Source organism: Berghia stephanieae, chromosome 4 (genome assembly GCF_034508935.2).
Source record: "Berghia stephanieae isolate SIO BIC M18660-M18661 chromosome 4, UCSD_Bste_1.3, whole genome shotgun sequence".
NCBI lineage: Eukaryota > Metazoa > Mollusca > Gastropoda > Nudibranchia > Aeolidiidae > Berghia > Berghia stephanieae.
The window spans coordinates 2,008,928-2,026,643 of record NC_088363.1 but is presented as its reverse complement, the minus strand read 5'-3'; the positions used below and the strand labels follow the sequence as shown (position 1 = coordinate 2,026,643).

Sequence of the window (17,716 nt, the reverse complement as noted above, 5' to 3'; positions counted from 1 at the left end):
CCATTTCTCAGTTTTATATATTTAAAAAATGCTGTTATCCATTTTTAAAACATGGATGTGGTGCCAGGCACCATTTGAACCAAAAGAGCCACGCCCCTGTTATATATATATATATATATATATATATATATATATATATGTATGTGTGTGTGTGTGTTTGTGTGTGTGTGTGTTTGTGTGTGTATGAAGAGGAAAGAGTATGTAACACCAGTACTTTTTATTTCCGAAATTTCCAGTTTTTCAAGTCCGTCAAAATTTGGTATCAATTCGTCCAGTCAAGTTAAAAGCGGCGCCATGCCACAATTAACCAACCGGAAGTTAGTTGGGGAGATGACCGCGACGCCCACTGGGAAAGGTACGGTGTACTCTTCCATGTTGAAGGCCTGTTCAACCAATCGAGAGAGGGCTGCCCGTGTCAACGATAGTGAGCGGCAAAGATTACAAAAGGTCCGTTTTAATTACACTATAAAAATACACTTTAGAAGAATTCGTTCCAATGTCTAAAAACTATTAAGGATATGGGCAGCTATGTGGTCTAGTGGTATGACACTCGATTTCGGATGGGAAATTCCTGGGTTCGTGCCTCGCTCGGCGTATAGTTGAGTCCTTGGAAAATACTCTATACTCACATTCTCTCACCGTACTCAGGTGTAAAATGGGTACCTGCCCGTTAACAGCGTTGTCTCTGTAGTATAAAAATTGTATTATCGCCGAACAGGCGCCATGTCTCGTTTTTCGTGTTACGCATGTTGCTGTTGGTCAGGGACCCTTTGTAAAGCGCTTTGAGTTGAGCACGCTTAGTGGGCAATTGCGCTATATAAAAAGCTCAATTTTAATAAGGATATACACCGTACCACAAATGACAGATATCGACATCATTGTAACGTTAACTTCAATCGAATTTTAAGCGTCGCCTAGTTGACCCCTTTAGACGTCAGATAGATTACACCCTGCTTTAGTTTTATCCAATATCATTTTAAACGTTCTTGAGTGACTCATTTGGAAACAAATTAATATTTCCAAGGGCGAGGAAAGGGATCATCGAAAATGCATTTATTTGATTCTTGTTCCCCTCCCCTCCCCTTCCCTCCTACTCAATTTCCGTCTCGTTATGCTCCTCATTAATCATTATTACCATTATCATCATTATCTTCTTATTATTCTACCTCATCATCATCATTACTATCATCATCATCATCATCATCATCATCATCATCATCATCATCATCATCATCATCATCATCATCATCATCATCATCATCTTGGTCTTGGTCTTCATATTTTTTCTATAACACTTTTTAAAAAGCAAATTATCAAAAAGAGGCTCGATATAATACAAATTATCCAGTCAGTCTCTTCTTCTTCCTCTTACATTTTTTTTCTTGAAACGTCAATGTGTTAAAAGAGTTTCACTTTTCAAACGAAGTGGCCGAGTGGTTAAGGTATTGCACTGTGACCCGGAAGGTCCTGAGTTCGTGCTCCGCTTAAGGCACTTTCGTTTTTTTTTTCCTTGGGCAAGATTAGTAACCCCCAATTTGTTTACTCGCACAACATGGGTGATTCCTGTTGACATCAGACATCTTGTTTGATGAATTATCTATATTTCTTCGTGGAATGCCTAGGCAATGTTATCTTATCTTGTCTTGGTGGAAGGGCATAATTTTTAAATACAATACAGCAATATGAATGCTCGAATCAATCTGGTTTTCAGGCCACCAACGTCATCGAGAAACACAATCGACACAACCAGTGGAGGTGTGACCAGGAGATAGAACAGGTCAGACAGTCTCTGATGAAGTTGGAAGCCTTCAAGAGGGTTCTCAGAGAGGAATATCCAGTCAAAAAGATCCTTGGCAAACCTACGTCTCGAGGAAAGAGCATCACCACCAAACAAAACCCAGCTTTTTCCAAAAATACAACAAGGTCAGGTGGTGATTCTTCTCTAAAGGATGGTAAAATGTCTGCCTCACTCGCTACGTCAAGCTCGGAAGAACATTGCAGAGAAGAAGAGGTTGAAGCAGGTAACAAGTTAGAACCTAACATTGAACGTGACAATATTGGGTCCACCAAACTCAAGAAACAAAATGAAAAAGAAGTTAAATTTCGTCCAGGATTAGAAAGCTTTCCGAAAGAAATTGTTCAAAACCAGAGACTTTACCCCGATGTCATCGATATAGTAAAGTCAGCGAATATTACTACATCCCACCCATCGATGCCCGATGGAACACCACGTCAGATAGATACAGACGAAAAGCTACTTCCCATTGATAAAAAGACACAACTTATTGACCGTGACAAGTCACATGACCAATCTCAAGCACGTGACACATTGCCCAACAGTCCTTTATCTTCTCCAAATTCAGAGACATTTGAACCCACGTCAGAATCAAAGAGGATGCTTGAACAAACCAGTACTGGTACTAGTACTAGCTACTCAAAATCAAAAATGGTTCGAATTCCAGTAAAGCCATTTCAAGCAACTGCTGAAACAAACTTAAATTCCGAAAAAACGACCAGCCCGGAACATCAATACGTCTCTTCTGGCGATACAGACGCCATTGGAGTACCGGAAGTGACACGAGAGCAGCTACAAAAGGAGGAACGAATACAGAGACTGAAAGCTGAGTGGCAGAAGATGATGGAGGGCAGGGTGTGTAACCGTGGCTTTGACATGAACACACTGCGTGTTGATATTGAGAGGAAACTCAAACGAATGGACATCGGTCGGCGACACAGAGAAATCCAGAAATGTCTGCTGGAAGAAAGTATGAAGACAAATAACAGGTAAATATAACATTATACCGATTGTATTTAATTTAATGTTCCCTCAACCTATTGTTTTGTTGTTTTTAAGGGTTTTACGGCGCCTGTAATTCATTTAGGTCACTTAAGCGCCAATAATAAGGAAGAAAATGGGTTAGTCAAAAGATTCTAGATTTACAATTAAAAGCACGCAAGAAAAAGTAAGACATTATTTTTTATATATTGTCGTATTCATTTGTGTATCTAATACTTTTAGTCCACAACTTCTCGTAAGTAAGCGGCCAGTTTGCCAGTGATGTCACCATCACCATAATGAATAAATTATACATCTTAGTCTTAGCTGTGTGTTATTGTGGTATGACACTCACTTTCGGATCGGAAGGTCCTGAGAAATTGTATTAACGCCGAATAGGCGTCATGTCTCGTTCTGCATGTTACGTATTGTTGTTGGTTAGAGACAGGCCATTTGTAAAGCACTTTGAGCACATTTAGTGGATATTGCTCTATAAACATTTTTTTTTAAAACGCTTAAAAACCCCAAAAACAACAACAAAAACTCACGCTAACCTTTTACGTTTTATTCCCTTGCCAGAATCATTTGTACAAATAAGGCCAAGTTTGACAGTGTCATGGAGACAACCAGGAAAAAGACACTTTAGTTGAAGAATTGCAGACTCCCAAAAAACTTTTACATCAGCTACAGAAACCCATTTATGGCTTTGTGTCTGTGAAAGTGGATAGATATAATTCAGAAAAAGAGTGGAGCGGGCACTTGTATCAATTATGATGAGAAAAATAGGGTATGGAGAAATGTCAGATGAAAACAGAGAATAAAATCTGACGGCGTCAGTGGGAGCCATCGTCAACTTTTAGCCTGACACTGACCCAAAAAAATGACGTCAAAAGACAAGTCTTTGGCCGCGAAAGAAAACAAATCGTGAGTTGTATTCAATAGTTCAACCAATGGAATCACGTGTTTCCTTGAGCTCTACTAACGACAACTCACTAGACGCTGCACAAACCTAAAACATGACGTCAAACTGCAAGTCCTTGTGGGTTGTAGTGTCAGGCTATAAGTCAACGATGGCAACGGTCAGTGCGTAGCCATCGTTATATGTTATAGCCTGATACTGAAATCCAAAAGGACTGGCAGAGAGAGATACAGAATACTATATACATGAATTTAATGAAAGAGAATAGGTCCAAATTGATGTTATGCGTTTGGGTAAAATACTCACAACAGCAGCCCACTTGATGAAAACCTATCAATAGATAGTTCGAAGATGACGTCACTCAAGCCTTTGATATTGTATTTTGCCATCCGCGTTTGTGAGTGATTCTCACTAAGCTGTATGAACCAGACTATTTAAGTTCATGGTTACACACAGTTTTGTGTGTTGGTCCGTTCTACTTCCGAATGGCAATGTTATGAGCTTCTTAGCCAAGCGCATACTATCTGTACGATGTATTGATAGGAGAAGTGGACAAAGTGAGTAGATGTCTTGAGATGTGTTGTAATCCGTGTTAAATTTCAAAGCATCAAAATAAAAAAAAAACACGATGTTCACTGCTGTGCTTTAACCGTGAAGGACATTTGTGACCCACCGTATCAAAGCGGTATTATGTCGGGATCCACTCGGTAAGGGAAATTGAATTCATAGCCACAAGTATCCAACTTGGGTTTAATTTCTGTACGTTATGGTGGAGTATAAAGACTATTTCTTGCATTGCAAAAACTTCTAAGCTCCAATTTCTCATCATTCTATCTCTAAATTCACTTTTTGGGGTCTGAATCATCCCGACATAATACCGTTTTGAGACGGAGGGTCACATTTTATGTGTGTATTTTGAGTGAATGACGTGTGTTTTGAATCCGCGCATTCTTTCCCCGATTCCTGTTTAAAATGGCGTCCAAAATCGTATTGTTTGTTTTGTTTTTTAGGGTTTTACGGCGCTTGAAATATCTACATTAAGGTCATAGCAGTGCCAATAAAAAGAAATTGGGATAGTAAAAAATTCTAGAATTACAATTAAAGCACCCAAGAAAAGGGAAGACAACGGGGAATTGGTTTAAATGGGAAACAGATGTAGATTCCAAGAGCCATATCTAAGAACTTAGTTTGAGATAACTAAATGTCTCATCCAGACACAAACACGAGTCTCCACTGAGAGGAATACTCGCAAATTGTTACAAATCATATATATGTAAAATAAAGTGCATAACAGAGAGATGATTTACAAGGGAAAAAAATATCATCTCCCAAAACTCTTAACTTTATATTTGACTGTTTCCCTCCCAGCCAGGTTATCCGGCCAGGGCCAGGACAAAACCACGTAATCTCATCCCAAGAGTAATATGGATTTCCCTGAACTGTCGTACTCCGGAAAACCCTATATTTGAAAGTTTGGCCAGAAAACTCGTCCTTCAAATATCGATCGATTTAAATAACCCTCATCTCGGCAAAAAAAAAAAAACTCCCAAACCTGGGACTTCGCACAGCAGTGTAGTCGACACACACACACACACACACACACACACACACACACACTTGCTCTTTCCTTTATTTATATATATGAGACACAAACAAACGAATATAAATTATTTATTGAAAAACATTTATTGTATTTCATAAATCATAAAACAAAAAGCAAATAATTTTTTAAAAATTAAAATGAAATTCAAAATGCATATCATAAATTAATTCACCAATGGCCATCGTATTTATTATGACGTCATACTACAATCAATACAGAGACACCCAGCAGGGAAGAGAAAGCAATTAATCGACCAGCTCAGAAACCCGTCATTCCAGTCAGTGGTTTTAAATAAACAATTTTTAAAAAAAAAAGAAAAGAAAAATATATTCCCTTCATTCATCCCCAATAAATTAGGACAGGAATAAACCAGGCGTCATCCGCAGTGTAGCGCCATAACTTGAGCTAAGACGAGGTGACTTGCTCAAGGTCACATTTCTTTTAGTAGGTAGAAAACAACGACCTGCATAGCATGAAAATCAGGGTGATATGGGATTATTTTGTGTGTCATTGGGAAAGCATTAGGGAACAAAATCAACCCAGGGGTAATATATTATAGGGTTCAATAGTCGTGACATCACTTCCCTCGTAACGACGCATAGTAACTGGTTCTACACGATCGGAAACAATGGCGGACGCCAATATCTCCATCACCACCCTTATGAAGTACTTCGACGAGCACAAAAGTGTATCAAGAGGAGAACATCATTATATCTGGCCATGGTCTGACTTTTACATATTCTGATCGCATGACGTTTGGAAAAGTTCATGCCAGCATGAATCATAAAAGAGTATCGACTTTCTTTGTTTAGAACCTACCGGTTGGTTGCTAGGCGGACGTGACGTCAGTCAAACTATTGAACCCTATTACATACAAAATGTAACTACAAATTTGCTGAAGTTGGAAGAAGAATCACCGTTTAATAATAATAATAATAATAATAATAATAATAATAATAATAATAATAATAATAATAATAATAATAATAATAACAATAATAATAATAATAATAATAATAATAATAATAATAATAATAATAATAATAATATCCATGTAAATTTATCATCACAAGTTTGCTATGACATGACCGAATGTTACTGCTATGACATGACTGTATGGTACTGAAGACAAACAACAACAAACCCATTGGTGAAACATGATTTGACAGATCATACCGATGTGGTACAAATAAAAACAGGCAGCTTGATAAACACCACCATATCATGAAACCATGACACCATATAATGAAACCATGGCATCACATCATGAAACCATGACACCATATAATGAAACCATGGCACCACATCATGACACCATATAATGAAACCATGACACCATATAATGAAGCCATGACACCATATAATGATACCATATATGAAACCATGACACCATAAAATGAAACCATGACACCATATAATGAAACCATGGCACCACATCCTGAAACCATGACACCACATCATGAAAACATGACACGTAATAATGAAACCATGACACCATGTATGCATCATACCATTCTCAAGTCCATCAGTTAAAACTGATCACGATGTTAATAAAGTCTATCATAAAACTCGGATGCTACTGTGGCTCAGATGTACGGCGTGTCGTCTTGTCACATAAGTCAAGCACTGTTCAGCGTAGTCAGAGGCCGGATGGGCAACAATGATCGAGGAAAATTCTTCTCCCCACACTGTGTCCTTCTTGGGTAAGGCAGTTAACACACATTACCCCCACCGACTCAGGTGTGAATGAGTACATCGCTAAAGGCAATGATGGATATTGTAAGAGTGTTAGTCCAAAAAATGGACTCCTAAGAGGCAACTGGTATTGTATGAAATGGAACTATAATTCCATATGGCCTGCTAGGGAGTAAATGAAACATTGTGAAGCACATGGAGCATGGTAAATACGTAGAAATGCTCTGCATAAATGAAATGTCCCATATTTATTTTTATTCATTTTATTTAAAACTAAAGAAGTACCGTATAGCAAATCTGAAAACAAGTTTGGTTCTTAAAATCTCATAATTCCAATTAATATTAAAAGATACTATATTTAAACTTCTTAAAAATCATAATAATAAATCTTAAAATTTGTAAAGTCAAAAATGTCCTACCTATTCCCTCCCCTATCCTCCCTCCATTGCCAGTTCAGCTTACCCCCTACCACGTGATTCCAACTCACCATGAAATAAGTCCGTAAAAACAAATTCCAGTTCAGAAAAATCACGTTTTTGTTTATCTCTGAACTAATTCAAAATGTTCAATTTCAGATAAATCACAAGTTTTTGTTCAAGTCTGAATCAAGTGAAAAAAAAAACAAACCTTAATGCATTATATACAATGAACATAATCGGACATTGAGATCTGAGGGAGAAAAAAAAAACATTCATTACTTTATTCGGCGATCACATTTTATTCTATTTCTATTCTTTTTCTTCTTTCTTTCTTTTTTTTTTAAAACATACTATCAAGTATAACAAAAACAATTTTTGTCCAATAATTTGTAAGAAATCTCTGAGATGTCTTAGTTATATTATTAAACGTTTTAAACTGGCATTTGATAAGAATGGATGACATAGATGATAAAGAGAGAAAGATAACATATGGAGGGTGTCTCTGACTCTATCCGTGTAAGTGCAAAAGAGGTGATTTTGAGATATTTATTTTTTTAAAAACGACGAAACAATGCAGCTTCTGCCATAACACCTTGTTTGTGTTTGTTTTTAAGGGCTTTACGCCACTTGCCACACATTTAGGTCATTTCAGCGCCAATAAAAAGGAAGAAAATGCGATTTTTTGACGAATTTTTGTTTTTAAGGGTTTTACGGCGCTTGCAACACATTTAGGTTATATCAGCGCCAGTAAAAAGGAAGAAAATGGGATAGTAAAAAGTTCTGGAATTACAGTGTAAGCACCCAAGAAAAAGTAAGACAAAAGGGTAACTGGGAACAAATAGGGATCAGATGTAGAATCCAAGAGCATACCACCAATGTACTTAGTTTTGAGATCACCTATAAGTCTCATCCGGACACAAGCACAAAATCCAACAAAGAGGAATACACTCAAATGCTTACATTATACATTAAAAATAAATATAATGATACATAACAGAGAGATGATTTACAAGGAAAAAAATATCTCCCAAAACAATAACTTTGCATTTGACTGTTTCCCTCCCAGCCAGGACTCAGAACAGGGCCAAGTAATCTCATTCCAAGACAAAGACAGAAAGCATGTTGGAAAATAGATATTAGGGGATAGAAGACACAGTATGTACCTCCCTGCCCACTATAGGAGGTCAGGATCCCCACCCAGGACGAATTTTGAATACAAATATTTGATCCCACATGGCACTTTCACAGTTAGAGTCGGACGCCCCCAATATGGAGGTGAAACGAGAAATGCAAGGACGAAATATGGAAAATGAAGAAAGTTGAACACAATATTTGTTTAGGATGTAATATGATAAATAGGAATCAGTCAACACATAATGATGGACCTAATAGCCACAAAATTTTGCAGTGTAGATGGAATATCAAAGTAAAATTTAAGCTTAAATGTTGGAATGCGTTTGTGAGGAATGTGTGCAGTGTGTAAAAACAAATCAAATTCTTCACATTGTCAATAGGTAGATCAAAAAATAAAAGCGTAAATAAATCAAAAGTATAAGGCAGAAATTTGACAATCGTCGTTGGGCAAACTTTGTCTCTGAGGATTTGGGACACTTTGAGGAGTCTTTTAACTGGGGTAACTTGGCCTTATGGGGTAACTTGGCCTATATGAATTTAGAGCATTTTGAGTTGTCCCAGTTTTGTTGTAGTTGTTTTCCCGGTTACATTACTTCCCTTTTCACCAAAGGAAATAATTATCACAAAACTAAATATATTCTAATTGGTCCAATATTAAAGAGGCAAAGTTTCCCATTAAGGCAAAGTCACCCCAGTTGACGGTATTGCAGTTTTTTTTCCTTTTTAAAGACTTGATTTCTTTTCCAATGACATAAACACCACAACAATAAATATAAACTTATCAATCCAAAATCAAAGAGGTAAATACAAAACCCAGAAAAACCTTGAGATATTATACAGCACAAAATCCACTAAATGTGCTCAAAGCCTTTTACAAGGAGTCCCAAGCAACCAGCAAAACTTGACATGTAGGACGAGAAATGACCAGTAAAGTGATATTATTTTTTCCCCCTTAGAGGCAAAGTTTCCCCTATTTGATGGGACAACTGTTGAATAAAAAAATATTTGGAAAGGCACAATCTTTTTTTTAAAAAAATAATCAGAGAAAAATGAAACAAGTGACTTACGAAACATTTGACTATCTCAAATCAAAGAAAGATGTCACAATGAGTAATTTGTGCTGACACCAAAATGAAGACAATAAAAAATTTCGATTAGAGACAAAACCAAATTCTTGTCCGACCATGTCATGTCGACCAATTCATGAATGAAAAGATTTTATTCAATTCTTCACTTTACTTTGACTTACAACGAGAGTGAAAAATTCCTCCAACATTTTTTTTTAAAAAGGTATAAAACAGATGGCAAAAAACCCAAGACAAGAATCAGTCTGGTTCAAGAACAAAGACACGAGCGTGTATAGAAGGGGACACAAGATATAGTGAGATAGAAGAGAAAGAGTTATCTACCTTGACCCACAATCATTTTTCATTTTTAATCAAACGGATAAAATTCTACCATGCAAAAAAAGACAAAAAGGTTTTTAAATCACATCAAAGATGGTTTTGTGTTATCGGATTTTCAATAAACTTGCAAGATATTATATTCTACCTTTACACGTCTTGTAAAATCATTTCAGTTTCATGCAATGTCTAGAAATAAATAGCAATAGGAGATGAAAAGGAAGATTCAAGTTATTCAACGAGGACAGATAATTGTTTCGAGTTTCCCCTTTATCAACAAAACACTCACCTCAACTACGAAATTCTCACATCTCTCATTCACCCTTAGTAAATAGTAAATAATGAATTTATATAGCGCCTAAACATCCACGTTAATCGTGCTCTGCGGTGCTTTAAATAATTAAAAAATAAATAAATAAATAAAAATGGCCCTTAGTGTTTCTTCCATCGTGTTTTGTAGGAAAAACCTGAAACATCCGCATTATCTATCTTTGTTAAATAAATAAATTGGAAGCTTCCCTTTCATTTCCTATTTTTATTTCTTACTTCAAGCTTAAAATAAGCAGCAACAATTTTATAACAAAGTCTAGAAATATCTCGCACAAGTGGGTGGTTGCATTTTGTTGTTCTCTGTATTGTTATCATATCAAAAAAAGATTGATAAAACGTGCATAATAAGAAAAATTGAAAACATAATCAGAAATAGGAAAATAAAGTGTTTTTAAAAAATGACGCAAGCGTATTATGGAAGTTGTTTTTACACATCACAAAAATTATAGGCTGCCTTCAAAAAAAGAAATAATAGAATCAAACATTTCATTTATGATAGATATAATAACAAAATTAAATAATGTAAGTGGATAATAAATTTTCCAACACGGTTTGAAGAATGGAATGTATATATTATGAAGAATCTGAAGAATTTGGACGGATGATATACAATGGTTTTGGGAGGGTGGTGACGATTAGATTTAGCGAGGTGAACACATTGTCCGACTTGACCCAAACACACCACAACAACACACAAAACACCACAACAACACACAACACACCACAACAATGCACAAAACTGTAACCCATTGTCTCAATACTGTATTATGTCGGGATGATTTAGATGCTAAAAATTGAGGATCCAAGAACTAAAAGTACTTACATCACTGTTTTATTATTTTTCATCAATTCAGGGATGAACTTTAACCTTAGTTCACTCACCAATTATTTTCCTGATAATCATAATCCATGTCCCCTATCTCCATATTTTAATTTTATATTTTGTATATTCTCTACAGCCCAATCAAAAATAACCTTCATATTCTAAAAACTAATTTCTTGTATCCTAAGTATTTTTACCACCAGGCTCTTCAATTGAGTTCCTAGTCAAAGATAGGGGTCACGACGTTGGTGTGTGTTGAACCCATGACCTTAAGAAGTCAGGGAGAGCGGTTCAAGATAGACATAGAGTTTGAAACCACTTTTTTCTAGAGTGGTGGATAACTCAGACAGTTCAGTAGAGCCAGGCACTCCCCGGCCAGGCGGGGTGGTCATAGTAAGATCATGGGTTCGAGCCCCCATTGCTGCCGCAAAATTTTTATTCTCTATTGTCTTCTGGCACTTTCAAGTCAAAGATAGAAGACTTGGGTTGAGTTTATGTGCTTCATCAACTCACTCAACGCTTACATCAACAATCTCGGTATTTGGATGTAGTTACTTTTACCCCATCATCATTATTTACACTTTTCTTAGACAAATATTATTAACGCTACTATTCTTAATCTTTGCATGGCAGTCGTATTTAAAACAAAACTATGTGTACATGACATTTTTTCTTTTGACCTGAGCAACTTAGTATAAATATTTTTTTCAATTTTGAAAAATACCAAAAATACTTAAGGAGAGGAGATAGCAAGGAGATAGACAACTAGAGTTACAAAAATTATAAATTCAAATTTCTGCAGATTTTAACATCAAAATCTATTTTTAGCACCTGAGACTTATCCCGACATAATATCACTTTGAGAAAATTGGTCACAATTATCCTAACTGTACGATCTCCATTTCATTATTTCAACGAGATCTCAAACTTGCAAACGTGTTGTGTTCTTGCCAGAATTCCATATCAATTCTTATGAATGCGTTACCTGTAAATGACATGGACAGCCTCGTTTTTTTGGGGTTTTTTAGGGTTTTACGGTGCTTGCAACACATTAGGTAAGGTCGTATCAGCGCCAGTAAAAAGGGAAAAAATGGGATAGTAAAAAGTTCTAGAATTACAATTAAAGCATCCAAGAATAAGGCAGACAAAGGGGAATTGGTTCAAAAGTGAACAGAGTTAGATTCCAAGAGCACACTATCAGTGTACTTAAATTGAGATCACCTAAAAGTCTCATCCAGACACAAGCACAGGTCCCCACTAAGAGGAATACACTAAAATGTTTACAAATCATATATAATACATAAATAAAACATAATAGAGTGCATAACGGAGAGATGATTTACAAGGAAAAAAAATATCATCTCACAAAACTAACTATACATTTGACTGTTTCCCTCCCAGCCAAGGTATCCGGCCAGGCCCAGGACAAAACCAAGTAATCTCATTCCAAGACAAAGACAGAAACTTTCTGAGATGAAAAGGAAGATTCAATTTATCCAACGAAGACAGATCATGTTTCGAGTTTCCCCTTTATCAACAAAACACTCACCTCAACTACGAAAGCATTTTGGAAAACAGACATAGGGGGATAGAAGACATAGTATGTACCTCCCTGCCCGCTATGGGAGGTCAGGAACCCCACCCAGTGGACAGCCTCGACAATTTGGAATGTATGTTAAATATTCTATAATACCTACAGATCACAGTTTACAGGATAAAAACGAATGGACGTGAACATTGTCCATATGGAACATGGGATAATAATTAATTTGATCTTACATATATTTACAGTGAGGAAAAAATGTACAGTTCTTCTACAATACATAACAGATAATGGTAGGTTGTATTTCAAGGTTACAATCACATAAAAAACATGATTTATTTGAATTTATAATTTTTTTCTAAGGTTAGATATTTTCATCTTTTCATCAAAATGAATTCTGATCTCATGAATGAAATAAAACCCCAGGATTGCCAACACAAAACTCCACAGACAGTTGATCAATTCCTTCAGTCATACACATTGCTTAAAGCCCAAAGGGCCACAGAAACCTCTAAACACAACAAGCTAACGGAAGGGTGAAAATGGAGAGGCTTTGTATGGGAACAAAACAGACAATGGACGTTTCGGGTACAAACCCTTCGTCAGCACAACAATATACAAATAAACGTGGAATACAAATAAAATATAATGAAAAATATTTTGCATTTTATTTTATTTGTATTCCACGTTTATTTGTGTATTGTTGTACTGACAAAGGGTTTGTACCCGAAACGTCCATTGTCTGTTTTGTTCCCATACGAAGCGTCTCCACCTTCACTCTTCCGTTAGTACTGTCATGATCACCGGCTTCAGGCAGCCCCTACCGTTTTCAACACAGCAAGCTACAGGGCACAAGATATCAGCCCCTCAAAACAGCAACCTTTGTGGCTAGGATAGAAATCAGACATTGAAAGAAAACGAAAACAAGAAAACACTCTATACTCTATTTGACAAAAATTCTGAATCTCTCGAAAATTATCTTTACTTTCCAGGTTCTTTAACAATTGACACCACTGGGTTAATCACATGCGAGATGCCTCATAAAATAAGTTATATCAAAGTTTTAAAGACACATAAAACAATAGCCACCTTATGGCCCCCATCACAGGCATTGTAGTCATATAAATTAAAAGAAACCACCATTCTGAATGAATATTGTCCCAAACAATGACAATGAGATCCTATAGAAATCGACTTTGGATTTACCAGATAAAGAATAAATAAGATTTTATTTTTTTCTTTGATAAAATGCATTTTGTACAATATGTTACATTACCGGTATGGCGGTCATGCACAGCATGGGAAATGTCACTGCTGAACAGTCGCATCATCGGACAGTACATCTGGACTGGACATGTAAAACATTTTGTTATGATGATATACAAGAAGGTAACAGTTAATTTGCTGGTTAAATGTGACAACAACAAAAGTTTGATTTATTGATGGCAGTCATGAGCAGTTGATAAAAAATATTCAATTATGTTGTCTACTCATGGTACATGACATGTGTGTGTTTGTGTGTCTGGCAGGTAGACACAATTTGTTGAATAAAATAAAATATGGTCAACAGTCTTCAAATTTGCAATAAAATGTAATCCACAACCCAAATCAATAAAATGACCAAATCCATAAAATAGTCATCATGTTTACATATAAAATGACCCAATCTATAAAATAGCCATCATGTTTACATATAAAATGACCCCATCCATGAAATAGTCATCATGTTTACATATAAAATGACCCCATCCATAAAATAGTCATCATGTTTACATATAAAATGACCCCATCCATAAAATAGCCATCATGTTTACATATGAAATGACCCAATCTATAAAATAGACATCATGTTTACATATAAAATGACCCCATCCATAAAATAGCCATCATGTTTACATATAAAATGACCCAATCTATAAAATAGCCATCGTGTTCACATATACAATGACCCAATCCATAAAACGACCATCATGTTTACATATATAATGACCCAATCCATAAAATGGTCATCGCGTTTACATACATAGAATTATTTGATTATCAGTCGGTTCAAAAACAAATAATACGGTTCTTGGATTCTGATTTAAACGTCTCCTTGTCTGCTTGTAGCTTGACAAAAACATGGGTTTTATCACATGCCAATCCTACTCAAAATCTCACAATTCATTTCCATGAACATTTTTTGAGAAAAGATATTCTACTTATATAAAAAGGAAAAAAATCTTACGGGCTCACTATGAAAAAAAAATAATAATAATAAAAAAGATAGAAACCAGAAGCTTACACTCTTCTGGATACAAAAATGCATAGTCGATAAAAATATCGAGTTTTAAAAAATCTAAACCTCTCTTCTTCTTATTGTTGAAATAGATATTTCAATGGTAGTCTGATAGTCTAAATAATCTTTTTAAAAATTGGAAAAAAAAAAACAACCCAAAGGCATCTATCTAAATCAAGCCCATATGATTTGCAATAAAGAAGGTTTGTTTGTTGTTTTGTTTGTTTGTTGCTTTAGGTCTCTTCCAACACAACTGAGGTTATATGAGAGACCGCTGAAACAAAAAAACAAGCAATCTAACAAAAATAGTACAAATGTAAATCAAAATCATAACCTAAAAATATCATAAGCTAAATTACAAATAACCAAGAACAAACAGGCAGAAGATTTACAGAAAAAAAAATATCCCCTGTCAAAATTACAATCACAAACCAAAGAAGCAGGATAGGCTAGTAAAGAGAAGAAGAAACGACATCACTATCGGATCGTACACCCATGCGAACATCATAGGTATATGATTCAAGGGTGATGCTCCCATCCAACCACCCGCCAATAAAGAAGGTAAGAAAGTCGCCAAATTGTCTTAAGAATGCAACAATCATTATAGACGGGCAGTAGATTTACTATTTTCTTTGAAAATGCAAACATAACAAGATGAAATATTGGAATGAATTCATCCGTAACAAAATCAAATCAGATGCAACATTCAACAAACAACCAGAGTGTTATAATAATTATAATGGCAATATCAACAAGATTTAGAGATTTTCATGTTTGAAATAAACAAACAAGAATAGCAACAACACAATCATTGCACTTGTCTATGTACAAAGTCAGTTATTGGAGATCAACATCACACGACATCCTTGCACATCAAAGGAAATTCTTGACACATTGTCGTTGATTTCACGTATTGTTGTAAATTTACATTTGGACAATTTAATGATATATAATATATATATATCATGGAAAACATTTTATATGTATTTCATAAAACAACTAGAAACAACTAGTGGTTTGGGGATAAATTATAATTTTAGCACATACGAGAGTATGCTGATATTGATATGATGGTATGTGAGACTTGTCATTTCCAACAATATGTGAAATCATCGATGACATTTGAAAATTACAACAACTTAATATCCTTGTGTAACTTTGAGCTTCATCACAATATTCTTCAACATCCAAAATAAATTTTACATCTGCAATTTCCTATTGATAATCAAAAGCTACAAATTAGATTTAATTGCTGCAAAATTAATAAAAGCTTGGAAAATTTCATTTTGGGCTTTAAATATGCACAACAAAGGAGACTACTTTTTAAAATTACAGCCTTTAAATTACTACCATATTCCCATACATTTGCCAAAATAATTTTTCTAAAATTTTGTATAGAGATGTGGAAAATGTCCTATGAATGCATTTCAAAATACAAACAAAAAATCTAAAAGAATGAAATAGGAATTTATGGCTTCTGCCAGATAGTATATTCCGTTTTGGAAAATATTTCCCAATACTTATTCTATAGAAAATAATTTATTGATAATAAGATGTTTCAAAACTCATTCTCTATTCGTGTAACAAATGAGTCATTGAGTTTATATGTAAAATGTTTTCATACTAACGTTTCTATTTTGTTGCTTCGACTATATCACTAACCGACCAATCACCAGATACTTTCTTTGTTTTTAGCATTATAGGACCCGACACATCCGCTCTCAGATAATTGAAAAATTACATCGAATGTAAATGCACTACAAATTGGAGTAAATGTTGGATGTTTGTATGAACATTGTGGAAAAGCTACAAAAATTAAAAACTTCCCCCCTTTAAAAAAATGTATTCCTCATATAGTGTCTCCATTGTTCTCTAACATTTATTTCAGCTCAAATTCTTACAACACTTTTCATCCAATGCAGCCTAGAAAATAAATATTACAGCTTTGACCAAAACGCCTTTTCAAAATCAAAGCAAAGAACTAGAACTTGACTCCAAGAGTTTTATCCCTTTGGTTCTGTGCAAGATGTAGAAATTCAATGTCGTCTGTGATCATAAATAGCAGTGATAAAATGGAATAGAAGCTTCAATATAATTTATGTAGGCAGAATATGTAAACGTTTTGGGTTTCACTTTTGTTAACAATGCATGATGAAAGGAAACATTCAAGACAAACTCTTCTTGAGTGATTCATATTTTCATGTTTAGTTGACAAACGGGAAAACCAAAAAGTCCGCATCATCTATTCCATTTTATCATTGTTATTTATTTCTTCAAACTCAAGGAACAACGTTTGCATAATATCCGTGGTTATTAAGAAAATTATCCAAGAAAATCCCTTGAGTGCATAAAAAGTAAATGAACTTTAAATAAAAAGAAACATGCGATGATTTGAGTTTCAACAAGTACTCAATCATTCATCCCCATCTATACATCATTTATATTATATGAATTGCTGCACAATCGCCCGACAAAATAAACCAAACAACCCATTTTTCCCCTCTTTCAACATCCCATCCTCCCCCTCTCCCCATCCTGTCAACATCCCTTCTTTTCCCCCTCTCCCCATCCTGGTTACAACAGCTTGTCCCACTCAAAGTCATCCTCAATCTCGTCCCCATGCAAAAAGTGTTGGCTGGGTGGTATCGGTCTCTGAAAGAAATTGAAAGAAGGTCAATCGTTTAATTCACTTTAAATAAATTCAAAGTGTTACATAAGTCAAAGTGATACTAAGCTGCTAGAAGCTGTAGACTGTAAAATAATATAAAGCTTGAAAAAAAACAAACAAAACAA

At 35.2% G+C, this 17,716-nt stretch overlaps 1 protein-coding gene across 3 annotated transcripts in view; it reads right to left on the bottom strand.

Annotated features, from left to right (window-relative positions):
- Window positions 1–5,360: 5,360 nt before the first annotated feature.
- LOC144969892 (forkhead box protein J2-like) overlaps window positions 5,361–17,716 on the bottom strand; it is a 29,137-nt gene continuing 16,781 nt past the window's right edge. For all 3 annotated transcript variants that reach the window (XM_078908944.1, XM_078908942.1, XM_078908943.1), the window contains one exon: window positions 5,361–17,575. In XM_078908944.1, coding sequence (XP_078765070.1) covers window positions 17,498–17,575 — 78 coding nt within the window. In that variant the 3' untranslated portion in view covers window positions 5,361–17,497. The remainder of the gene's footprint in view (window positions 17,576–17,716) is intronic.